The sequence below is a fragment of the Sabethes cyaneus genome, chromosome 2 (genome assembly GCF_943734655.1).
Source record: "Sabethes cyaneus chromosome 2, idSabCyanKW18_F2, whole genome shotgun sequence".
Taxonomy (NCBI): domain Eukaryota; kingdom Metazoa; phylum Arthropoda; class Insecta; order Diptera; family Culicidae; genus Sabethes; species Sabethes cyaneus.
The window spans coordinates 32,219,665-32,245,094 of NC_071354.1; the positions used below are offsets into that span (position 1 = coordinate 32,219,665).

Below are 25,430 nucleotides of genomic sequence, written 5' to 3' on the forward strand. Positions count from 1 at the left end.
ATAAGTGATGTCATCATTACTAGAAATGTTAGAAATATTGAGATTTCCATTTTTGATGAATATTATCTGCCTGTTGCTACCAATTTGATAACAAAACTTATAAAGTGGTTGAGCGGAAAAAACTAACAGTCTTTAAAGTGCCCAACTGCTACTTAAATACTAAGTTGAAAACTACGTAGAATGTAGTTGAATAACTAAAATTTAAACAACTTCAGTAAAAGCAATCATTAAGTTAAATATGTTATTTATAATCATTGAAATATCATACATTTCAAATGGTTGCAAATATGACTAAAATTATATGATTAGAGAACTGAAAAAGAATGAAAAATGTCCGGTTGATTCACTAACACACGTGACACGAGAACGTGCTGCTACCAGAATAGTGAATCATTCACATATCTGTCCCCGCTGGTAAATAATCGAGTAAAATTGTCAGTCTCAAGGCAATCCGGTTCTTCGCGTCGCTCCTTTCCTTCGTTCCATAGTTGGTTCGTGCTGTTGTTGTTTGGTTTGCTTGTGGGGTGGTGGTGAATGGGCTGGCTGCTGTACAGAACTTGCTGAACTTATATTTACGTCCTGATACACAGCAACGCACCAGTACAAACCACCACAGTACCAAAGGTGTACCACCGTACCATTTACTAAACAATGGCTGAGCTGTGAGGCAGTTTGCTTACTCGGCTCCATCGAGGAGAGAAAAAATCCCAGTTTTTAATAGCCGTCGCCGTCGTCGTCGTACAAAGTTTAGAAACTCAAAACACTATCGCAATCCAGTCACGAATCACGATCGGATCGTCGCGAGTTCGTCGTATAGCACAGATGACAATAAGTGGCCACAAGTTTTACAGTGACCGTGTGAGCTAGTTCTAAAAGGATCCTGTTTATTAAGGTGAGAAAAAAACTGCTATCTATTATGATCGATTTTCCAACAGGCTGTTTGGTTTTTCTGATTGGGTGGAGGAAATTCTCACTTTTGTTGGTCAACCCACCAGCAGGTCCAGCTTATTACATAAACGGCGCTTCAGTCCTACGTATACGATTAGTTACAACAAGACGGGCAGCTTAACTGGAAATTATAATGTTTATTCGACTCAAGCTAGTGGGGTTTATTTTTGTTTCGCACTTTTCGTTTAGCTTGTTCGTAGGTAGGTATGTGCTTGGTTTGCGAGGCGGAGCCGCCTCACCTGCTGATGCATGCACCAATAACTGTGTCATTGGGGGCTTTATTTCGCCGTCGTCCGTCGCTGACTGAAGTTGACGAAAGCAAATTGCAATTTAAATGCTTTTCATTGTGTGCATAATGTGCTCTGCAATTTGACCGGCTATTTAAATGAGATGTTCTTATCGCTTAACGCGAATTTGCTATTGTAAACAGGTCCGGTACAAAGGAAGATAACTTTTTGGTTGAGAATTTCGAATTTTCTACAGACAGTTGAAATTCGTTTGTTTCGTTCTGAAAAAAACTTAATTATAAATTTTCCTAAATTTTAATTTACTTCCCTTTGAAGTTTAAATGCCAAAAATCGTGCAATGCGTACGTATATCAAGTAAAATCATGTTGGTTGACTTACTGATAAGAGATACCGTTCGTACACACAGTGCAAGTTTTGCTCCACTTATCAGTTATAGTACATTGCAACAACGCGTCCAAAGCACAGTCAGTGACCTCGCACAAAGATCGAACTCGAACTTCGAAGTGTACTTGTCGTTTGGATAAAGATGTTACTTCATACATTGAAGATGTGACTTTTATCTCGTCAAAGCTTTGGATTGGTGTTAACTTCACTAGTTTATCGACAGTTTCATTCAGTTCAGTAAAAGTATAAAAATGAACGTTGTTTGACGGTAGCATGTTTGGAGGCTCATCAGTTTAACACTCAACAGCTTAGCTGAGCGCAACCAGTCGGTGGTAAATGTCTGGCCTACCAGATGAACCTGTTTATCGAACGAATTCCTTCAACTATAAAAACAACTATTTATGAGCAAGTAAACATACACATTCACTGGACTTCTGTTTTGTTGTTTACCATTTTAGCTGGACGTACAACTGGAAGGTGGAAGCCAACTGAAAACATAAAGTTACCGAACAAATAGAGAAAAAACCAGTATTATAGGCTAGCTCAAACGACGCGCGATGCACATGCATATGTCCTTCTGGTGGGGAGCTGACGTGGGCGATGTGTTCTTCAAGGGTCTTACGGTGAACAGCACCGGGGCCATGGTGGCGCTTTGTCTCGTTCTGACCATGCTGTCGATCGCGTACGAAGGTTTGAAGGTAAGTAGGCCAGCAGATTATCTAAGAATCGGTTGAATTGTCAGAACAATCTAGATTAGATCAAATCAATGACCCTTTCGATGTTATCTTCATCTGATCGAATATTTGATATAATGGGTTCAGCATTTTTAAATGAAATTAGAACATAAGTCAGTGTCGAAAAACGATTTTGTTATTCATGTGTTGTTCTGTTACAATTTTGTGCTACGAAGGAACACTCTATCAGTGTAATTCCATTGAATTAATGAAAATGGAAAACGCTTTCAAAATGCAATTAAAACGAAAACACTTCACCCGAACATCGACATCTTGATATTTATGAATAATTATAAGAACCATAAAGGTGGTACCGTTGTGGCAAAAAATGAGCTGTATTTATAGATCCTGTAACAACATGGAAAATAAATCATTGTGGCATCCGAAGCTCTGCGAGCTTAAGCTAAGCTATTGCATACTTTACCCAAAGAACGCGGAAGTTATGAAAACCAAAGTTTTACTTTTTAAGATGGATGGGCACGGGCGGTGCTTTAAAGAACGTTTTGGCTTATGCATGCAACGTAGAGTGACGATTAAGAAAACTTCCCTTGATTTGCTTATTCTGGTTATTTGAAATTCAAATCTGCCATGCTAAAAAAATTGACAAAATGCAACTCAAACCATAGTAATTTTTTAATGCTGATGAGACCGCTACATTTTCAAAGCTGCTAAATGTATTACCACTACTAAATATATTAACATTTGATGTTACAAAAAGATTAGGACAGATTTAACCCTCTGTCCCATGGCAGCACAGGCATTTTCAAGGCATTTAAATATGGATCTAGTAAAAACATTTTTTATGAGTTGTATAGTTGTGTTTGAAGAATTGCTTATTAATAGCTTTTTCACATCACCAACACCAACACGCCCCTGGGACAGAGGAGGTTAAGAATGTAAAATTAGTTAAACACGTTATACAAATGCCATGTTGCTTGCGGACGGTTCCAGCAAATTAAAGATTTTGTTTATAGAAGTTTACTATCGAGTCTAATAAGCACGAACTTCCGATGCCATTCATAAAGGCATGGATGGACTATTCCGTACTTGATAAATACAGTAATGACCCGATTTTGTCACCCCCATGATGAATTTAGGGGTGACAAAAACGGGACAGTGACAAAATCGGGTATTTTTTCAATTTTATATTTTTTTGCAGATAACTTAGAACGAACTACATATATTTCATTCTGATCACTTTTAGGACCTTTCGCACTTCCTTCTACCTCTCTGTGGACATTTGTCACCTGTGCTGTGAGGTCCCACAGGTATGAAAACACGCGTTTATTAATTGCGCCGAAATGGTTGATTATACTGGTTGACTATGTTCAGAGAAATGTCACAGCGTAAAAAGCTCTTTCTTATGGTATGAACGATTCTTTGATTAACCCCCCTAAAAGTAAGATAGAAAATTTATTTTTCAAGCAGTAAGAGGTAGAGCAAAACAATGTTCTACAAAATTTTTGAGAAGATTATTATAAAGAACTTTGCCAAAGAAAGTGACCTTCTAGCTATTATAGTTGGGGAGATAAGAAACAACTTTTGTGGAAACTCCACGAAAATCAACACAGTTCTTTTCACAGTGTTTTAACACATTTGACATGTTTGAAAATGATTTTCAAACTAAGCTTTTGATAAATCAAAAGCGTGACAAAATCGGGTAAAAAACGTGACAAAATCGGGGGTGACAAAATCGGGTCAAAAACGTGACAAAATCGGGGGTGACATACCAGTAGTAGTGGAAACTCGAATTATTCCATTATTTTTGCAGATTTTGGTATACGTTAGATACTTATCAAATAATACTGTTACTGGTAGTTCGATACTTATCAAACTTGTACCAAAATATGCAAAAATTATGGAATAATTCAAGTTTCCACCACTACTGATACTACCACCACTAATGGTGCGTCTACCCTATTTCTCGAGGTGGCAATTGGTGGCAGATCAAACAACTCACACATAAAATACAACAAAAAACCTGTAAAAGCAAGTAACAGTTGTCTGTATCTGATTGTATCTTCAAAAGTTACAGTTATTTAAAAAATCCTTTTTAAGTGATTTTAACAAACAAATCATCATATTTCGACAACCATAAGAGGTAGGTTGTTACTACATTCGACAAAATTACTTATTTTGGTATGTTCTACAACTTTTGTAAAGACTTCGTATTTTTGGTACGCATCTAAAACTATTTTTTTTGAATCACCCTAATGTGTAGAAACTTGACCACCTTAATAATGCAAAAAAAGAATATAATTCATTACTTAACTTGGCATAACAAAGCAAAACCTAGGTGCTACATCCCGTTATCGAAAGTTGACATTCTGTTTTTTATACGACAGACTTCGCAGCCAGCTGTTAGAGTACACGACAATTGCAGGGCCAGTTGCTACGATCCTATTGACTCTAACAGCTTCTCTCAGCCGAGATTGGAACATACGACGACTGGCTTATTAGGTATTATCATACCTAGAGGCCAACTGGGAGGTAGAAACTTTGTTTACTATGAACAAAAAAATTGTTTTTCCGATTATATCAGTTTTCCAATTATATCAGCCTCAAATGCACGGAGGGGCTGACATAATCGGGACAATACTGTATAAAGCTAGTCGATAAGTTGAATGATGAAATTGATCCAAAAAAACGTAGGTAGCTTATTCACCTACCTTTAAAAAACATTTCACACCATAAATTACGAAATATATTACACAAAAGCTTGGGCTTCACGGAGTAAGATGATTTGATAAAAAGCTATCTAGCAATGCGGAAATAATTTGTAGATATAAACCGTGTTCACAGTACTTTGCGCCCGATTACTATTGGAGTTCCGCAAGGAAGCAATATAGGTCTTCTTATATTTTCAATATTTATCAATGATATTGAACATTTAAAGCTACACATTTTTGCGGATGATACAGCATTGTTCAATCCTCGCAGTAATATCCAGTCTATTGTGAATGACATCGAATCAGATTAGTCAACCCTCACTGAAATTTGCAACGGTAATACATGAATTTTCATTCGCCACATAAAAAACTTTCAACATCCTTATCCCTTCATCGGCAATTTCTGTATTGAAAAAGATGCAACTTTTAAGAATGTAGGGCTGCAATTAAATTCTTGTCTTTCCTGGAACACACATATCAAGTATGTATCGAGCAAAGTTTTGTTGCTATGCGGTCTCATGAGAAAAGTTGGCTGTTTCTTGCTTCATAAATCGTTGCTTAAATTTTATTATGCGTTCATCCATTCCATATTTCAATATTAAATCGCTATCGGCAGGTACGTAACCAAATCAAAACTAAAATTGTGCTGACAATCATTAATAGCGTCATTATATTCTATTTTATATTCTCATTAATATTCTCGATCTCGATGACATCCGAGAGTATAATCTATACCTATAAAGAAGGATTTCTGTCTGTCTGTCTGTCCTGTGTTCCTTATAGAATCAAAAACTACTAAACCATCGGCGTGAAAATTTGCATGTAGAGGTTTTTGGGGCCAGGAAAGGTTTTAGTGATGGTTAGAGACCCCTCCCCCTACTAAGAGGGGGGGCTCCCATACAAATGAAACACAAATTTCTGCATAACTCGAGAACTAATCAAGCAAATAGAACCAAATTTGGCATGTGGGTGTTTTCGGTTACAAGAATTTATTCTATTTTTTTTTTTTTTTTTTCTTTTTTATTGATGTAAATCGGTGAAACTTTTAAACTTTCCTCTACGTTTCGTTTATTACGTTTCGGCTTACTTTATATATATATAAACAGTCCACTTACGGCACGGGCAGCGTCGCCGTAAAGAATAACAGCGGACAACAAAAGTTTTGCATTTTTATAAGAACTGTTTATAGGGTAAGGAACGAGTTAAGCAGTGTTACCTATTTTAATCAGTTGAACATAAATGATCCGAAAATGCACTTTTTTATTCATATTTTCAAAATCTTTTGATAGGATCATCTTCACAAATCACTTAACCATACATTTGGTTCACACAAACACAATTTATTGGGTTTCCGACAAGAAATATGATGAATTAAAAATTGTTGTCCAAAAACGTACATTTTTCAGCTGCTCTTCAGCAATCGCCACCTTGCTACTGACGAATTCATCAAATTTTCAGCACTGTTTACAACCACTCTGAAAGTCAAGCACTCAATTGTCACATACCATATTATTCAGTCTCTTTTTTTCTATTATCTAAGGCTTTGTCACTAGCCGAAAGTTTTATTATTTTCTAACAAAACTGAAAACAAATTCTGAATTGATAGAACCTGTTCACCAGTAGCAGCAGCTGCAGCACAACTGATGAACTATCGTGTTGCCAAGATACTGTTTCGGTTCTGGAAATAAGAATTTTAAGTTTGAAATCAACTGAAACCTCCTATGGTAAAAACGTGGTTCAATACTTTTAAGAGAAATGTATGTTCATAATTAATTTTTCTTTATTAAAAACAACACAAAAGACAGCTTTTTCAATAATTTTCGAAGATTTTCTCAGTGATTTAATGAAGCAACGATGTGTTTCAATGTTATTTGCTTTGACAACACTGTTCTAAAGTTAGATCGTGTGCACTTCTATGTTTGCCTCTTTTGTTCTCCCACCATCCTTATGAACAGCGAGTGAGACGTCAAACTCGCAGTTTCCCATAAGAACACCAGAGAATAAAAGAGACGACGAATACCGTTTGCCGAACGGTGCGGTGAGTGTATGCCCCGATAAACAATTTAGACAGATGGCATTTTACGCATATGCCGATACGCTATGCCGATTACGCATCAGATGCCGATTAGTAGGTCGCGGATAGGAACGCGAACTTACTGAATAGGGGGAAAAGTTCGAGGGATTTTTTAACGGGACATAAAAAAATTCAGATTTCAGGATTGCTGAAAACAGCACCCTGCGGGTGAAAATGGGTTCGGTGTGTTCAAAATTAGTTCCACCGCTCCAACTTTTAAAGCGAAAAATCAAAAGTTTAGCTCAACAATAGTGTCTTCCAATGGTAACAGCTTGAAGAACTAAAGATAGCAAGAAGATTGGTATGCTGATATTCCCCACTTAGTCAACCCATCGCTTGTAATAAGGTAAAACAATCAGTGACCCGCTTAGACTGCTTAAAACTAGTTCTTTACCCTATGTAAGCTATTTCTGTTTTGCCTAAATATGTAAATTTTGAAGATTGTTTATTTTTAAGAAATCTGATGATGGCTGAACAGCTATAAAGTAGGCCGAAACGTAATAAACGAAACGTAGAGGAAAGTTTAAAAGTTTCACCGATTTACATCAATTAAAAAGAAAATACAAAGGAATACGGTGACCAAAACAATTGAAGTAAGAATTTATTCTAGGGTAATTTGAGACCCCTCCCCTCTTTATAAGGGGAATTATAACTCCTCTCCCCTTTAAGAGGGGGGGTTTCCATACAAATTTCCTCATAACTCGAGAACTAATCAAGCAAATGGAACCAAATTTGGCATGTGAAAGTTTTCGAGGGCAAGAAAATTTTCTATGTTGAATTAGGACCCCTCCTCACTTTAAGAGGGGGGGCTCCTGTACAAATGAAATACCAATTTCCTCATAACTCGAGAACTAATCAAGCAAATGGAACCAAATTTGGCATGTGTGTGATTTTGGAGACAAATTTTTTTTCTATGATGAATTGGGACCCCTCCCCACTTTAAGTGGGGGGGGGGGCTCCTATACAAACGAAATACAAATTTCCTTATAACTCGAGAGCTAATCCAGCAAATGGAACCAAATTTGGCATGTAGGTGTTTTTGGAGGCAAGAATTTTTTCTATGATGAATAAGAACCTCTCCCCACTTTAGGAGGGGGGGCTCCTATACAAATGAAATACAAATTTCCTCATAACTCGAGAACTAATCAAGCAAATAGAACCAAATTTGGCATGTGGGTGTTTTCGGTGACAAGAATTTATTCTATGGTAAATTGAGACCCCTCCCTCTTTATAAGGGGAATTGTAACTCCTCTCCCCTTTAAGAGGGGGGGCTTCCATACAAATTTCCTCATAACTCGAGAACTAATCAAGCAAATGGAACCAAATTTGGCATGTGAAGGTTTTCGAGGGCAGGAAAATTTTCTACGGTGAATTAGGACCCCTCCCCACTCTAAGAGGGGGGGCTCCTGTACAAATGAAATACAAATTTCCTCCTAACTTGAGAACTAATCAAGCAAATAGAACAACATTTGGCATGTGGGTGTTTTTTTTGGTGACAAGAATTTATTCTATGGTGAATTGAGACCCCTCCCCTCTTTATAAGAGGAATTATAACTCCTCTCCCCTTTAAGAGGGGGGGCTTCCATACAAATTTCCTCATAACTCGAGAACTAATCAAGCAAATGCAACCAAATTTGGCATGTGAAGGTTTTCGAGAGCAAGAAAATGTTCTATGGTGAATTAGGACCCCTCCCCACTTTAAGAGGAGGGGCTCCTGTACAAATGAAATACAAATTTCCTCATAACTCGAGAACTAATCAAGCGAATTGAACCAAATTTGGCATATGTGTGTTTTTGGAGACAATTTTTTTTTCAATGATGAATTGGGACCCCTCCCCACTTTAGGAGGGGGGGTCCTATACAAACGAAATACAAATTTCCTCATAACTCGAGAACTAATCCAGCAAATGGAACCAAATTTGGCGTGTAGGTGTTTTTGGAGGCAAGAATTTTTTCTGTAATGAATTAGGACCTCTTCCCACATTAGGAGGGGGGGCTCCAATACAAATGAAATACAAATTTCCCCATAACTCGAGAACTAATCAAGCAAATAGAACCAAATTCGGCATGTGGAGGTTTTTGGAGGCAAAAATATTTTCTACGGTGAATTAGGATCCTTCCACACTTCAAGAGGGGGGGCTTCTACACAAATGAAATACAAATTTCCTCATAATTCGAGAACTAATCAAGCAAATGGAACCATATTTGGCATGTGGGTGTTTTTGGAGGCAACCATTTTTCCCATTATGAATTAGGACTTCTTACCTTTTTAGGAGGGGGGGGGGGGGCTCCCATTCAAACGAAATACAAATTTGCTCATAACTTTAGAACTAATCAAGCAAATGGAACCAAATTTGGCATGTGAGAGTTTTAGATGGCAGAATTTTTTTTCTGTGGTGTATTACGACCCCTTTCCCTTTTAAGAGGGTGGGCTCCCATACAAATGAAATACAAATTTTCTTATAATTTGAGTACTAATCAAGCAAATGGAACCAAATTTAGCATGTAGGAGATTTTTTAGTCTTGAATTTATTTTATGATAGTTAGAGACCTCTCACCCCTGTGGTAGGGGGATATGGACTCATACAAATAAAACAGAAATTTTTGCGAAACTCAAAAACTAATCCAACTCGAGAAATTCGAGACTCTTCCATAAAACATTAATCAATAACAAGACCACAAAAACTATCTATAGTAACACTAGATCATTCAGGACGAGCCGGTCGCGAGTGTTGCCGGTGACCCGCCGTCGGAAGCGCCGCCCACTGGGGGGCTTGCAAAACTCGAGATAGTGACAAAGATCATCCGAGATTCATGATTTATGTACAACACAGGTTAATTTGTGGCAATACGAAGTTTGTCGGGTCAGCTAGTCAATATATATAGAATGCCAGTGTCGCTGCAGTGCGCGTGGTAAACATCATACATATTCAGATAATGTATTTACATTATATATGCATATGTATGTGTGCCTGAGATTCATCAAAATGGGAATCTCATTGTCAAACTTTGACAACCAGTTTGAAATTTCGAATATGGCTGCCAAGTAGTGTGATTGTAAACTTCGCTTGCTTCAAATTTCTGAAAAAATCGTTGCAAAAAGGCGCAGTTTTGGGATTCAACTCACCCGAACGTAAAGAAAATGAGCGTTTAAAAACATTTCACTGACATGAAGACACAGCGATTAGCGCACTGATGACAGCACCAACCAGCGCACAGATAAATAACAATGAGCAACTTTGACAATGAAGTTCCCGATTCACAGACTTGATACAGATTGTTAGCATCATGTTTACCACAATGAGTCCTGTAGAAAAACAGCGACACTGGCATTCTATATATATTGATTCTACTCATCCGAGCATTCGGACAGCTAAAGAGTAATAGATCCGCCGAACAGGACCGGCAGAACTTTATAAAAATAGTAAGGAACCACCAGCAACAGCACTTCACTGGATCTTGTTACCTCGTCTATTCCCAATAGCAAGAGATTTTGTAGCAAGGATGCCGGACGACTGTGCAGCGAAATCTATTCTCTTCAGGAACCCCCTCGCCAACACGAAAGTGACAAATGGCTCGACCAGGTTAAAGCCGACTTGCGAATGTCGAGACGCACAACAAATTGACGACGAATGGCCCAGGAACAAAAATAGAGAGTACAATGGAGACCAGTTCTTGATGCAGCATGAACCACCCCGGCTTTATGCTACTAGAGGCTGAGAAGGAAACTGACGTCACTCGCACTGTTCATGAGGTCTCCAGCATACTCGTACCCCTACTAGCACGGTTATTACAAAGCGGTTGTGGTAACCGAAATATAACAAATTTCAGTCTTAATTCGGTTGCTTCAACTAAATGGACTTAAATTGTGCTACTGGGGACCACAAATTTGCTTTTATATTCAAAACTTTCTAGACTGCACTGACACAAGCTTATTAAAGGTGGATTCTGAAGTCGCTGACCATCCGTTTGAATATAATCACTGTTGTGACCACGCTCCACGGTCACACAAATAGGACTAAGCCAACTGACATGGGCTAGAGCGTCAGTAACAGATACGAAATGAAACCAGCTATCGCAATCGCAACACATTGCACCATTGACATTGAAAATGCCGAACTCTTCGGACGGGTTTCGTCTTCATCATTCGCGGAACTGGCATTACGTTGACTAAATTTGACGGCATTTGGGCTACTAATTTTCATAGATACATGGGGTGGTTTTTATTTGTGATAAGTTGTCATAGTTGCTTCGAAACATCGGGCAACAGTTTAGAACAAGTTGCATGCCACATGTAGCTAATCTAAACGCACCTTAAGAGTTCATTCAAAAGATACGGTAATGAGTGCCAAGTGAACTAAAGCCTATAGATATCGGACAGCCATTTTGCATGTCTGAATTATATTTTAAGCGATACAAACAAATCTTTGTGCCAACAGCGACAACCCATAACCTTGAAATTGTCGATAAACCCCCCATTGAAAGAGAAAACGGATGAAATATGATCGTAAGTTTCCATCATGACAATGTTCGGCCACATGTAGCTGTAAAAGTCATACATAGTCGGTAAATAGTGGCTGGGAGTTATTCATCCAACATATTCGCCAGATTTGGCGTCATTAGAGTATCATTCGATTCAAAACGATGCAAAACGCTATCACAGGAATACTGTTGACAGGCTGGCTTCTAAGCCAGGAAAGTTTTTTATCGATGCGCAAATTATTTCTTTATAATAAATCGAGCAGGTTGAACACAATCAACAAGGTGAATTTTTAACGTGTGGATTGAAAGATTGAACAGATAATTCAACAAAGAAAATTAAAGTTTGGAAAGTCAAGACTCAAGAATAATATTGAATGTTCGATTTGCTTGTCCGACTGAATGACGATGAATTGAGCGTATTAATCATTTTTTGAAATTGTGGAGTGGATTCAGTCGTAGAAATTGCTAATCTTTAATATTTCTACCCACAGGTCCATGGTGCAAAAACTCGCGCCCGGACAGCGCGCGAACGTACTCGGTCCGGTTCCGTTCCGCCTAGCGAAAGTGCTACCCTCCTTTCGATGGAACCCAACCCCGGCCTGTGGCGTCCACTTGCACATCGTGTGGGGACTTTCCTTGCCGAAGCCACCATGTTTCTGCTGCACAACATGCTTGGCTACGCCCTGATGCTGATGGTCATGTTCTACAACGGATACCTGTTCCTGGCGGTGGTAGGAGGAATGGCTCTCGGTTATTTCTTCTTCGGCCACCTCTCGATGAAGGTCAACATGGAAAACGTGCGAGCACGCCAGACCAACGTTATTTGCACGGCACGCTGCCTGCAGACAGGTACGTCCGATCCGGCCATTTCGTTCAATCAATCAATCTGCATTCGTTGATAACTAATTGTAAATCAATTATCACCTCTCATCATTATTCGACTCATCATTTGTTCGCCTTTCTCTTTCTGTGTCTTGTTCTTTGTTTTAGCCGAGTCCTGCGCAATGAGTCATTCCGCACCCTGTCCCTCTTCTGTATGTGATGATCGTTTTTAAGCTTATTATTTATTTTATTTGATTTAACCATAATTTTACTATTTTTCGTCTAATTTTCTTTTGTAACCCTTTAGCGACCTCACCACAATCGCAGCAACTATCAAACCCTTTCTTCGTAGAGCCATCAAACTATCCGTCCGTCATTTTCCGATCAACCCGAATGCACCCATTCACAGTATCTCGAGCAGTTCCCTCCCACAGATGATTTATTTAATTTCATTTTCGCCATTACAATATATGTTTTCGAAACTTCATTTTACTGGTCATCGTTTACACGCGGTGTCCGGGCAAATTCCGGTCTTCATATGATTCCAGATTCACCGAGCCGTTCGGTTACACCCAGCCTGGATGAACAGTACCGAAGTCAGGACTTCGGGGAACCATCGACGTCCCGCTCCGCTGGAGTCGCAGTCGCAGTCACTACCGTGGAATGCCATTGAAGCAGTCTGCCAAACCTCTTCCATCCATGAGCCATGCGTTAGTTAGTTAGTTTTCGCAGTTGTACAGCATATACCGAAGATATTACGTAATCTCATATTTGTTGTAAATTGAATGACATTGACAAAGTAGGAAAATGTCGAACATGAATGCCAGAGGCACTCAGAAAGTTGCAATATACAGGGCCCAGTTGGATGTAGGTCGGATTGAGTGGAAATCTGCAATATTGAAAAGCACACAGCATCGTAGTAGATCAGTCGAACAAAACCTGACACTCGACTCGACGGACATAATAGGGCCCACAATTAACTAGCCCCATAATCAATTCATGCAGAATATAGAGGCTCAATCCTTGTCAGAAGTTGGCTCACTAAGCGTAGGTTAATTGTTTCGAAATATGAAAAATCTAAATCTAAACACAAATGTTTAAACATAAAGACAAATATTTAGTATTCTACTGTGATCTGTTTACAAACACGAACATTTGAGACAAGCAAACATACAATCGAACACAACACAAACCAATTGATTAAGCCTGTATTGAGTTTAATATCATTTAATAAGTTTAAAAATTTTGCAATTTTTTTAAGGATTTAACAATACAAAAGAAGAGATGCAACATTTCTCGAAAATAAATCACCGTTTATTGCAATCACGCACCATAATCAAAACAAATTTGTTCAGTTAGTTGATACTGATAATAAGTTGTAAAGCTTGTTTCAATTTAATGGTGTGGGTCTTTATACAAGTGCACTAGTTTCGTGTCACACGAAGTTAAAATCATTTCATTTCCTTGGAACTCCGAAGATGCTACCGCAATAACGGTGATCTAATGTGATAATTATTTGTGGATCAAACTCTCAACCCTAGGACAAACAAGCTAATTGAAAATGTACTCTGCCAAAATTTTAGTATAGGATGAATTGCTACGTGTATAATAAATTGTAGTCGCAAGGTGCGCGTTTTGATTTCTTAAACTGGAAAGAAATTATTTTTGTTGAAATCACATTAGTGTGAAAACCTAAACAAAACTTAAACTACCTATGTCGCTAGTCGCTACTGACTACGCAAACCATTGAGGCAGCACTACCGGACGAACTAAATTTAATTTAAATAATGTTGAACTTAAATCTTTACGAGAAGTGGCACGTTCCGGTGAAAATAATGCCCAAACTGTATCTTTTTGGATCGCTACCAGCGATACATCGTTGGACTTGGTGACTTAATGCTTGGATCTCCATTTCGGAACTCCATCGCCGATATCACTAGCGCCTAATAGAAACAGGGATTCGAGAGCATCGATGGAAGTTAATCGGGCATTTACCTTGAAGAGACGAGCGAACGAAATTAATTAAGCTCTTGTGACAGCTCAATCGGTGAAGAATTTAAGCAGAAGCAGAATGTTGAAAAACAGTTCGATCTGTTGAGCGAGGAAGCAGAACCATCTTTCAACAGCACAGAGCTAGTGGAGAGGTAAATACTGCTAATTGGGTTTTCACAAAGTTTGTTATGAAGATCTTTTGTAAATTTACTTAGGGACGGACCAAATCTTTACCATCCGACAGAACTTGTAGATACGTCGGGAGTACAACGTGGGCAGGTATCCCTTTTAATAGACTTCAAAGCAGCATATGATAAAGTCGATTGCGACCAGGCAGGATAACTAACTAAAGCAGATAACGCACGAATTCTACCATAAAACACAAAGTTCTAGGTTAATAAACTTCGCTGCAGCCAGAGGAATGGCTATCTATAGTAGGTACTACTACTGCGGCCACTTCCAGTTCCAGTCCCAGTTTGACGCAGAGTGCCAGCATGACTGATGAGAAGACGAGAAGACTCGAGCCAATGCTCACGCGTTGGCTACAACTGTGCCGCGCCAGAGCAGAGAAAGATACCGAGATGCTAGAGCCGCCGAATAGACCTCATCGTCGTAAGAAACGCCAGCACTAGGATCGCGTTCTCGTAGCGGCGGAGAATTGCTTCGAGAACCTTCTTTAAAACGGTCAACGGAATCAGGAACCGGATCATGCTGACTCCTGTTATGGGCAACAAGGGGGGGCCTGATTACTGAGAGATCGGATGTGGCCAGGCATTGGAAACAACATTTCGATGTATAGTTAAATGGTGAGAAAGATGGAGCCACAGACTGACAGACATAACACTTCGAACAAATTTTCTAACAAAACATCGTTTCAATGACACCCCTAAAATTTCGGTGTTACGTCTGTTAGTCTGTGACGGAGCTGTCAACAGAAACAGAATGACAATTGAGGCTGATGGGCCAGCTGTGGATCCGCTAACTTTGGAGGACGTTAAAATAGCTGCTGGAGAGTTGAAAATGACAAAGCAGCGAGTTCAACTTTTTAGAATCGAGAACGAACCGCTGTGTTGTGCAATCCACCGGATAATTCTTAAAGTATGTACTGAGGAGATTAGTCGCTCAGTTAGCTTCAACGTACGTTACTGGTCTAACAAGCCAGTCGTCGTATGTTCGAATCTCGGCTAGGCAGTGTATTTACTGAGGAAAAACTACCGTCGAACTGGTTGGAAGGTCTTGCATCCCCTATTTTCAAAAAAAGGCCAATAATCGGTGCATTACTCCCTTCAATTCTGCATACAAAATTCTCTCCCGCATCTTGTTTCATAGACTGAGAACATTGCAGGAAAGCTTTGTTGGTGAATACCAGTGTGGTTTTCTACGATAGATCAAATGTCCGCCAGAAACAATTCATCGATTAATTCCGGGAATTCAACTTGCATACTCACTATACGTTTGTAGACTTCAAAGCGACGTACGATTTTGTTAAACGAAATGAGCTGTGGCAGAGATTATGCTTGAACATTGGAAACCTATACAAAACTGATTAGGCTGATATGTGCTACCCTTAATGGCTCAAAATCAAACATAGAAATAGTGGGTTGTAACAACCCCCAAGTGAGTCGCTACGCCGACAAACTCGGCTAGTCGCAGTTTATCACGTACGGCTTGTTGACTGCCCTGCAGTATCGCACGGGCTCAGCAACTTCGTCCTGATTCATCGGAAAATAGGCGGACGCAACGACTCCTGCCATCTCCTGTTTTCCTCTAGTCGTCGAGACTACCACCGTAATCGCAGAGAAAATGTTATTTTCTTATTTAACAGAATGGCAGTCCTAGGCTTGGACTGTGTACTGCAATAAATCATTTTACCACAGACTAACAGACGTAACACTGAAGCCTCATTCCATCGTCAATAAAAACGTTCATTTCAAATTTTCGCTTAAGCCAAGACTCAAACAACAGTCGCTGCGCGAGAACGTCGCTCGCATGCGCTGGCGCTGTTGGCAGATAATATACAAGTAAATTTATAGCATTGCTAAATTTATAGCAAACTACTTTGCGTAGCGCGTAGACTGCACCAGGTGATGCTAATATTTTTTCCAAGTTTTAGGGGTGTCAATGAAACGATGTTTTGTTGGAAAATTTGTTCGAAGTGTTACGTCTGTTAGTCTGTGATTTTACCATTGGCACCGGATAAATCGAGGATCTTGGCATCGTTGATTGATGGCTCTTTGGTGAACCTCCGGCATAGGATACTAGATGCGCCCTTGGCGTGGCGGATAGGATGCCAGTACCGTTTTCGCTGGGTTAAGCGGCAGGGTCGTCTATGCCGGCAGACTACAGTTGCTGCTGGCGACAGGCTACAGATGTCCGTCCCGCACTTAAAGCCTCTGAGGTTGCCTGATTTTGACAAGTGGTTACTGTGTACGTCTCTTGCGGGGTTTACGGCATCTTCCTAGTCTTCACAGGTTTGCATTGTGTAGGTGGCGGCAGGGCACTCCCGGAGGGAAGTTCTGCATATTCCGTTATTAATGCTGCAGAATTGCATTGTCTTGGAGAAGAGAAGGGAGTTCCGCTTGTACCGTCCTCGACAACCTGTCGCATGCGTGCTTTGCCAAACATGTAGTTCAGCATGAAGCGCTGCTCAGCGATATGGTTAGCCGACTTTTGGTCAACCTGCATTTTCAAGGGTTCAAGGGTCTTTCCAAATACATTGCAACGGCGCGCCGTATGTATGTATATATGTTCACCGCGGCGTATCTGCCATATTTGTGTTGAAAAGCCGCCGTTCTGATTGTGAAAGAATCCCACGGAACGAGAGAAGGGCAGGTGTCAAGTAATCAAGTCTCCTGGGCAGTTATATGATCCAGAAGAAGGACCATATGTGAAACCCGAGAATGGTTTTGGTGTCAGAGGACCCGCTTGAGTTCGGCTGCGTCATCTCTTCTTAGTAGGACATTTGCTGCTGATGTTCGGCGATGCCATATCAGCCGATCGCTGTCTTTTGTTAGCGACCGGATCCCGCTGAGTAGGCTGGTTGACCGCTAGAAGGATGAGATTTTGCGCCTCCTCGCAAGAGTAGAGTCATCGTTGTGAGTTGAAGAGTTGCTTAACTGCATCACCGGAGCTTTCAGGTTGCCCCTTGACCTCAGATAGCGTCGCCGGATCGGGAAGATTATTCGTGCGACTCTCCTCATTGCCTGGTGGTGAGTTCAGGATCAAACATGAAGCCGAGAGTCCTCTTTTCAACGACATGCTGTAGAAATAGAAATTCTCTTCCATCTCTACATCCATGATTCTGTCGGTAGCGTCCGTAATGATCGGACTTACAACCCCCTTTTGGACTTACAACCCCCTGTTGGTTTCCCCATCAATATTCACACAGAGAACACAGCGTGTTCTGGTACCTGGCAGGCTCCGCTCGACCTTGGAAAACTTAATCAGACCCCTCGATGCTTTCATTTATCCCTAGGAACAGGTCGCGTTACACCGAGAATTGGGATCCCCTTTCGCATTTCGCTCAGAATGTAGCATCCCAAGTAACAATTAGGGTTTTATTACACTCTTATGATGGCATTTAAGACCTAAATTGGTCATGAAAACCGCCATAAAAGTATAATAAAACAAACATTGTTGCTTGTGATGGTCCAAAACTACTTGCTCATTGAAAGCAAAAGTATTTATATTTTGCCACGGTTTTTACAAGGATTTACCATGGAAGAGACTTCAACACTGCTCATTTATACCGGCTTGTGACAGACAGCTCGAGTCCCGATTCCGTTCCACCATCACTTGTTCACTCTTTTTAGGGAGCCACACGTAGCGGTTAATCAGCAAAGGTCCGTAACTGGCGTAACTGGTCATGACATGGTGAAAATGGCAAGAACTTCGCAATTCTCTGTGCAGAATGCAAAGAATAGGGCTGGCAGCTGGCTTGATTAGTTTCATGGCACAAGTTCTACCGAAATGAAGGCAAAGAAATGCTCAAATTTGTCGACGAAATGCAATTGTGTGGCTATGGATGGTGAAATGTACTGCAGTAGGCCGGAAAAAGTCCTCAGCAAGAATTTTGTACCTCGTTCGACTGGCAGAGTGTTCCGAAGGTCCAAGTTCCCGAAAAAGTTCCTCGTCTGGCGAGCAATTAGTTTTTGCTGGGAGACGGATTTATTTTTTACCTTGTTGTACAATGTTCCGACTTTTCTTTAGGGTTATCCAACGTTATGGAAATTTTTGTGGAAAACATTTTCCAGGATTGTTGAGAAAATTTGCCTACGCTTCCATAGAAAAAAAAAACTATTCTGTGGTACAAAAGCAATGAATTTTTAACAAAAATGATACCCAAGAAACCAGGAAAATTTCCATCAAAATTGGCTATGTCCGCTTACAAATTCATGAAATTCTGAGGCTTCTTGACCCATTTTGTACGATAATTTTGAAAAATGCCGCGATTACGAATGAATCGTATCCTGCATTCATTCGATTCATTCATATGAATAAAGGGAATAAAGTATAAACGATGTTCGAGTGCTACACAAACACATGCAAAGCTACATGACATCTGTTGGGCACACATCGTATGTTTACATTAACATTTTAAGTTTCGTTGCAGGTTGCAGCAAAAGTGCTAAAGAAGACGATTATTGGTTAAAGCTAAAGATTTAGGCTCGTTTAATACAAAAGTACCACAAGTAAGTATATTTTGAAGCATGCAGCTATAAAATTTCGATGATTATTTCGCATACTTTTGTATTGTTGTTCAGTGCCTAGAACGTGTGCCGTTTCCGGGTGCAGCAAACGCGGAGGTAGAGATAGCGAAAAGTGGTTCCGTTTTCCCCGGTTAGATAAACGTACCCCACAAAGGGAAGAACTATCCAAAAAGCGGCAAATTGCATGGATGAATGCACTGCAACGGGTCGATCTGGTACCGAAACGGTGGCCATCAACGGTTGTGTGCTCGCAGCATTTCATTTCAGGTATGTCCACTAGTAAGTCAAGTATAATTATAGTTGTTTTGATTCCTGACTAAACCGTAGGACGCAGTGCTGATCTTCTGGAGGAAACGAATCCCGACTGGGTACCGAATCAGAAATTGGACATCAAAAACCGGAATAGTAAAAAGTTACCCAGCCGTCGTAAGGCTCTGAAATCGACTCAGGCAGAAAATGGGAAAACGGTGACAGAACCTACCTGTAGCGATACGGAACTTGAAGATGTGATAAAAGACATGTGGAAGGTTGTGTCTGAGATATTGCTACGTTATAGACGTAGGACAACGTAAGGTTGGTATTAAAGGCACTTTTATACATAAGTAATTTAATTTTGTCATTTTGAGAACAACGAGACTTTTTACATTAAAAAGTTAGCGAATTTATTTGCGTTTCATTTCGGAACTATTCACCATAAAGAGGGGTTATAATAGCCAATCTTGAGTAACTTCTTATTAGCATAACATACCGAAAACAATCATTCTATTGATTTAAAAGAGACTAATTAAATTGATGGCTCAAGATCGGACAATTTTAATGTTTTCAATGCAAATCAGCTTCATTGCAAGCAATGTTGAATGCAACTTTTTGAAACATTTCATCCCATACAAAAGAATTGTCAAAGAAAACATCCTCATCTCAGTGGTTCGATGACTGGCCGGTTTTCTTAAAATTTGCTTCTCAAGTGTTTAAAATCTTTGTCTACTGTATTTTACAATATATTTCTATTATTTTTTACAATGTTACACTTGGTTTTGTGCAGCAAATAAACGTCTTTTCAGTACCAAACAAAACATAGTTGATAGTGTGCAATTAGATCCGCCTTTTCCCACTTTTCCCCTCGATAGTGCATCACACAAATACTGTTCGAAGGAAAACACAAACTTTTACCTATCTTGAAGCTGATCATTGAAAATACAACTGCATTCATTCATTACTAGGGCCAATGTTTGTATTCTCACTGCTAAAAAAATATGCAAATTTGCATCGTCATGTTAACAAATTGTAATAAATTTTGTTTTTAAACTGGAACATAATGACAAATTGTTTAAAATTAACTTCAAAACAATGTTATGGCAAAAATACCTCCCACAACCTCAGCACAGTCCGTCGTAAATTACACAATCGTTTCGTGTGTCGTGACTTGATTCGACGGCCGGTGAAAGTGCGTCGTCAGTTTTCGATTGAAAACCCTTATCAATCAGTAGTGTTCGAAGGCGTTGAACGTGATTGATCTTAAATTGCCCTTATTGGCAGCAAAATCGACAGGATGTCGCAGTTAACCAAACTTCACAGCGGAATCTTCCACCCGACCCTGCGGAAACTCCAGTGCCGAGAGGTGGACATTGCCGCACACAATCTCATGTATCCGGTGTTTCTTGTGTGAGTGTGAAGCGGTGAAACCCGCACGGATAGCCTCTTCGTAAAATTTTCCATGAAAATCCTGTCTCATTTATTTTAATTTTTAGGGAAGATGACGATGCAATTCAGGAAATTGCGAGCATGCCCGGCGTCGCTCGCTACGGATTAAATCCGTTGAAGAAACATCTAAGCCCCTTGGTTGAGAAAGGTTTGAGCTCAATTTTGCTGTTCGGTGTGACAGAAAAATTGCCAAAAGTATGTCGCTCAATTCTGTTGCTAATTAACAAACTAGTGTTAAATTCTAAAATTTAATTCAATTTCTAGGACGCAACCGGTTCCAGTGCCGACTCGAAAGACAATCCGGTAGTGAAAGCTCTGCCAAAGCTGCGTGAATGGTTTCCGGATCTGCTGATTGCGTGCGATGTTTGCCTGTGTCCCTACACCAGCCACGGTCATTGTGGGGTCCTGACCGATGACGGAGTCATTGACAACGAACCCAGCATCAAGCGGATAGCCGAGGTTTCGTTGGCCTACGCACGGGCCGGTGCACACATTGTGGCACCGTCCGATATGATGGATAACCGAATCTGGGCTATCAAGCAGATTTTGCGCGAAAATCGGTTGGAAAATAGAGTTTCGGTGCTGTCCTATTCGGTGAAGTTTGCGTCCGGTTTCTATGGACCGTTCAGGGATGCAGCCAAGTCGGCACCTGCCTTTGGTGATCGCAAGTGCTACCAACTGCCGCCCGGTTCGAAGGGACTGGCCAAACGAGCAGCGGTGAGTGACTTTTCTGGATTATTGCCGACATAGTTCTAAGTTTCGAAATTTACAGAATCGTGATGTCGAGGAGGGTGCGGATATGCTAATGGTCAAACCCGGTTTGGCATATTTGGACATTGTAAAACAAGTTAAGGATGACTATCCGGAACTACCACTGTTTGTGTATCAAGTAAGGTCATAGCTGAGTGCAAGTATTTTAATCACTGATTGCTACTGAAATTGTGCTCATCCTTTAAGGTTTCTGGCGAATACTCAATGTTGCTGAATGCCGGTAAAATAGGTGCGTTTGATTTGCGTACAGTTCTCTGGGAAGTTCTGATCGGAATGCGCCGTGCTGGAGCCGATTGTATAATCACGTACTTTACACCAACCTTGCTGGATTGGTTGAAAGAATAGTTGAAGAATTTGTTCGGAACACAGTATATTGATTTGAGTTGGTTAAGGGGTTAGCTTTAAAGCAATGGTAGATGAAATCTTAATTTTCTTATTTACTTAAAAATGTGAAATTTTCTCAACATTTCCAAACAAACGAAGTACTTTTTGAAATAAATGTGAAAATCTATTGATATGATATTCTGTTTTAAATTACTAAAATTAAATCTTTCATTCTCTTACGTAAAAGGTTGTAAGAAAACCTCTATCGAATGCACTTCACTTCACTTACCTACGTCAATTGCAACCACTGAACGACCTTCCTTGCAGGCTTCCACCAACTTACGTCCTTTCAAGCGTGACGCCACCGGTAAGGTCTTCTCCATCACCGATCGGCGTTTTTGAGCAGTACAACATAAACAATCTCACTAAAAAATACATTCACATCTTGCCTGGTCTAGTAGCATCATGCATCATTTCCACCGACTGCAAAAGCTGCATTAAAGCCTTTCATAACAAATATATAACCGCCCCCTAGCACAACGTGTCGGGTGGCCCTTCTCGTAAGGTGCTTGACTTACACAATATTATGCATGCATGTTGATGCATCATACTGTCTCTCCGGATTGCCACACACAAAGACATTCCGCAAGTTATGCTGTTTTTCGTTGCAAATGCAAATTTTCTCATGTTTGCATGTTAAAATTAATGGTCTGCTCAGTGCTCACCTTTAAATCCTCTCTGTTTTGACGCCACACGGCGCGATTCTCGCAGCCACAGTTTACTCTCTCCGACGAAGGGCCCGGTAGTCGTCGCGAAGCGAACCGGATGTATCTCTCGGAGGCATTCCTCGCGTGAAAGCATAGTCGGAATTGCCACAACATGATTGGTCAAAATTTTATCCACGAAGGAACTTAGTTTTATGATATTTGTTATTTGTATCTGTAGTTTGCAGTCGTCTCAAACTCATCAAGGATAACTCCTTTCGATCTAAACGTCTTCAGAAGTAAAAAGTAAGCATAACTTGTCACCCATCTGCGGCTCATCGCCGTTCAGTCATGGGTTTCATCAAAATTTTGTGCCATAATGTCAAAGTCCATATTTCGCCCGTATTTCGAATCAACACGCCAGGGCTATAAGCCGAACAGTAAACATGAAAGACTCGATCCTCTGCATGACTTGAAGGGTTTCAAGAGTTTATCTAAAACATGCACGTAACCCATCGTGACACGATTCATTGTAGCTCTAATCAGTCATGTAACTTTATCCGCTAAGATGTCCTCTTTCTCGTGCCCATGCACGATCTGCTTTGAATGCTTTCGATCGACTTTATCGTTTGCTGCCTTGAAATCGATGAAAATGTAATGTGATGTGATTTGCATTCACACGAAGATTAATAAAGCTTGTCGTTTTAGGCTCCGTCTCCGCTGATCTTGATATATATTGTACAGGTTTTCCTCCGCCATTCCTACAGTGTATTACAGTGTATCACACTAGAATTGTTTCTGGTGATCAGTTGTCGTCGTGGATTCGAGCTGTGCACGTTGGTAATGCAGTAGAATCGGCTTTTTGTACTCAACGCAAATATTTTGGCGTCTGCGTATCAAGAAATCATCTCCAGTGTACTCGGTCCTGGGCAACTCGTCGGTAATTCGTTCAGCTTCTCGACACACACAAGTCGGTATCAACCTGGTCCAGCCCAGGGCTTCGACCGATCCTTTTTTTCTACCGCAGTCACACCAACGCGCATTCAAGTTCACACCGTCCGTTTAGAGGTGGAATACGAATGCTATGCATAACACAACTGGCATTTTGCTCAGTCAAACGCCGACTGCACGCTGCAGAACGAACGGCTTCTAAAACTTTTTGACATTTTCGTTTCGATCAAGTTGCCTTTACCGTTTGGAGCAGCGAATGACTGCAAAACAGTCAAATGACTGGCAATCACCACGCTACGAAAAGCAACCGCACAATCGTATGATTCAATACTACAAAAAAACAACCACTACATGTGCATGGAAGAAGTCGGTCGGACTACGTCCAATACAAACGAATATTTTGCTTGCGTCGGACCGACGTCTGGGTGACAAACTTTTACTGTGAGCAGCCGATTTGGAGACAAAAAGAGAAACGAAAAAATACGTCACCGTATGCTTCCAGTCAGTTTGCAGTTTATATTCTCAAAGCGCAAAGCAAAACGGGAGATCGACTGTTTGCTTTTGCTGAGATGCCGCATGAATTGTACGACGGCAGCAGCGCAAGCGGCAGTTTGACTGGATTAAAAAAAACGGTCAAATGATCGTTCAAAAATCGGAGTTTGAATGCGGAAAGTTCGCATTCACGGCACGCACATTCAACTTGCGATCCCTTTTTAAGCCCTGGTCCAGCCGTCTAGCACAATGGGCCCCTCTATTCCTGGTGCCGTATTTCACTCCACAGTCGTACACAGACACAGACGCATCCTTGCAATATGGCCGGTACTCCGCAGTCTTCAGGTTTCGCCAGATGTACGATGAGAATCTCTCCAAGTAGTGCCTGCAACTCGTGGTTCACTTTCCGCTATCCATTTTTACTTCGCCAACAACAGTCCGCAACAATTTTCGTTCAAATACGGCAAGTGCACGCATGTCCTCCATAAGCAAGTTACAGTCTCGAGTCCGTAGAGGACTGCCGGTCTGATTAATCACTTCTAGTACATCGTTGTCAATAGTCAATGTCCGTGGGAGGCGAACGCTGTTTTATCTGGAGCAACCTAAGGTTGGCTACTTTTGCTGAAGATTGTCCCTCTCGTTTCGACGCCCGCTCGCCGGGTCATAGTTTCAATAGCGATGTTGAACAGTCCCTAGCGATGTTGGACAGTCCATCCATTTGCCGCTACCCTCTGCGCGATTCGAAGGGACTCAAGAGTGCCTCTGAAACACGCACGTAGTACATCATTTATTCCAGGGAAGCTCCGCCGCGTCAGTTTGTCTGGAAAACCGTTTTCGTGCATTATCTACCATAGCTGCTCACGCTCGACTGTATCGTATGATGCCCTGAAATCTACGATAATATGACGGGTGGGCGCTTCGTACTCCCAGTATTTCTGGAATATTTGTCGGAGAGTAAAAATTTGATCTATAGTAGCAGTAGCCCACCTGATGCTGCCCTAAGAATTCTCTTGGTATTGGGGAAAGACGACGTAACAAAATCTGGGAGAGCATCTTGCAGGCGGCTTTTATAGAAAGGGCAAACCATCCATTCCTTCTGTAAACTTTTCCACCGTTGCTAACGGTTCTTAGCCGGGTGCTGGTACTTGCTAGCGACTCTATTATCCCTCAGTTGATCGGGTTTCTTCGAGATCGGGAGCCGGAACGTTGTTATCGTTAGTAGGCACTCCTAGATTAACTTCCGTTGCGTCTCCTTCTGTTATATCGCCATTGAGAGGCCCATCGAAGAAGTACTTCCACCTGTCAACCATCTCGCGCTCGTTTGTGATCACGTTTTCCTCTGCGTCCCTTCGCATGTCAGGCTTCGGTGTGTAACCTTTAAGAGATTGGTTCTCGTTCTCATATAACCTACGCGTATTATTAACC

The 25,430-nt window shown here is 40.8% G+C and overlaps 3 protein-coding genes across 6 annotated transcripts; all 3 read left to right on the forward strand.

Moving 5' to 3' along the window:
* The first annotated feature begins 551 nt into the window (after nucleotides 1-551).
* Nucleotides 552-13,986, forward strand: LOC128734329 (uncharacterized). 4 transcript variants are annotated; one of them, XM_053828466.1, is made up of 4 exons: nucleotides 552-892; nucleotides 2,039-2,278; nucleotides 12,031-12,388; nucleotides 12,669-12,903. In XM_053828466.1, exons 2-4 carry the CDS (start codon nucleotides 2,138-2,140, stop codon nucleotides 12,797-12,799), a joined length of 630 nt encoding a protein of 209 aa, XP_053684441.1. In that variant the 5' UTR covers nucleotides 552-892; nucleotides 2,039-2,137; the 3' UTR covers nucleotides 12,800-12,903. The 4 variants fall into 4 exon arrangements, with proteins under 4 accessions (XP_053684441.1, XP_053684444.1, XP_053684442.1 ...); XM_053828469.1 differs by lacking the exon at nucleotides 12,669-12,903 and adding an exon at nucleotides 12,910-13,986 and having other exon boundaries at nucleotides 562-892; XM_053828467.1 differs by lacking the exon at nucleotides 552-892 and adding an exon at nucleotides 1,256-1,537.
* A 4,975-nt stretch (nucleotides 13,987-18,961) lies between these two features.
* Nucleotides 18,962-19,773, forward strand: LOC128734405 (uncharacterized). Its single transcript, XM_053828600.1, has 3 exons — nucleotides 18,962-19,044; nucleotides 19,117-19,329; nucleotides 19,390-19,773. Coding segments are annotated over exons 1-3 (459 nt in total). The 5' UTR covers nucleotides 18,962-19,043; the 3' UTR covers nucleotides 19,635-19,773.
* Nucleotides 19,774-20,355: 582 nt separating this feature from the next.
* LOC128734404 (delta-aminolevulinic acid dehydratase) lies at nucleotides 20,356-22,007 on the forward strand. The gene is made up of 5 exons (XM_053828598.1): nucleotides 20,356-20,724; nucleotides 20,811-20,958; nucleotides 21,028-21,480; nucleotides 21,536-21,652; nucleotides 21,721-22,007. Exons 1-5 carry the CDS (start codon nucleotides 20,612-20,614, stop codon nucleotides 21,877-21,879), a joined length of 990 nt encoding a protein of 329 aa, XP_053684573.1. The 5' UTR covers nucleotides 20,356-20,611; the 3' UTR covers nucleotides 21,880-22,007.
* The last annotated feature ends 3,423 nt before the right edge of the window (nucleotides 22,008-25,430 follow it).

What these genes read in the sequence shown, in the direction of transcription:
- LOC128734405 (XM_053828600.1), top strand. An exon ending in CTCGCAGCATTTCATTTCAG is followed by an intron (nt 19,330 to 19,389) that starts GTATGTCCACTA and finishes ACTAAACCGTAG; the next exon opens with GACGCAGTGCTGATCTTCTG.
- LOC128734404 (XM_053828598.1), top strand. Translation starts at nt 20,612, where the DNA reads ATGTCGCAGTTAACCAAACTTCACAGCGGAATCTTCCACCCGACCCTG. An exon ending in ATGTATCCGGTGTTTCTTGT is followed by an intron (nt 20,725 to 20,810) that starts GTGAGTGTGAAG and finishes TTTAATTTTTAG; the next exon opens with GGAAGATGACGATGCAATTC. An exon ending in TGACAGAAAAATTGCCAAAA is followed by an intron (nt 20,959 to 21,027) that starts GTATGTCGCTCA and finishes TTCAATTTCTAG; the next exon opens with GACGCAACCGGTTCCAGTGC.
- LOC128734329 (XM_053828466.1), top strand. Translation starts at nt 2,138, where the DNA reads ATGCACATGCATATGTCCTTCTGGTGGGGAGCTGACGTGGGCGATGTG. An exon ending in TCGCGTACGAAGGTTTGAAG is followed by an intron (nt 2,279 to 12,030) that starts GTAAGTAGGCCA and finishes TTCTACCCACAG; the next exon opens with GTCCATGGTGCAAAAACTCG. An exon ending in GGCACGCTGCCTGCAGACAG is followed by an intron (nt 12,389 to 12,668) that starts GTACGTCCGATC and finishes GTAACCCTTTAG; the next exon opens with CGACCTCACCACAATCGCAG.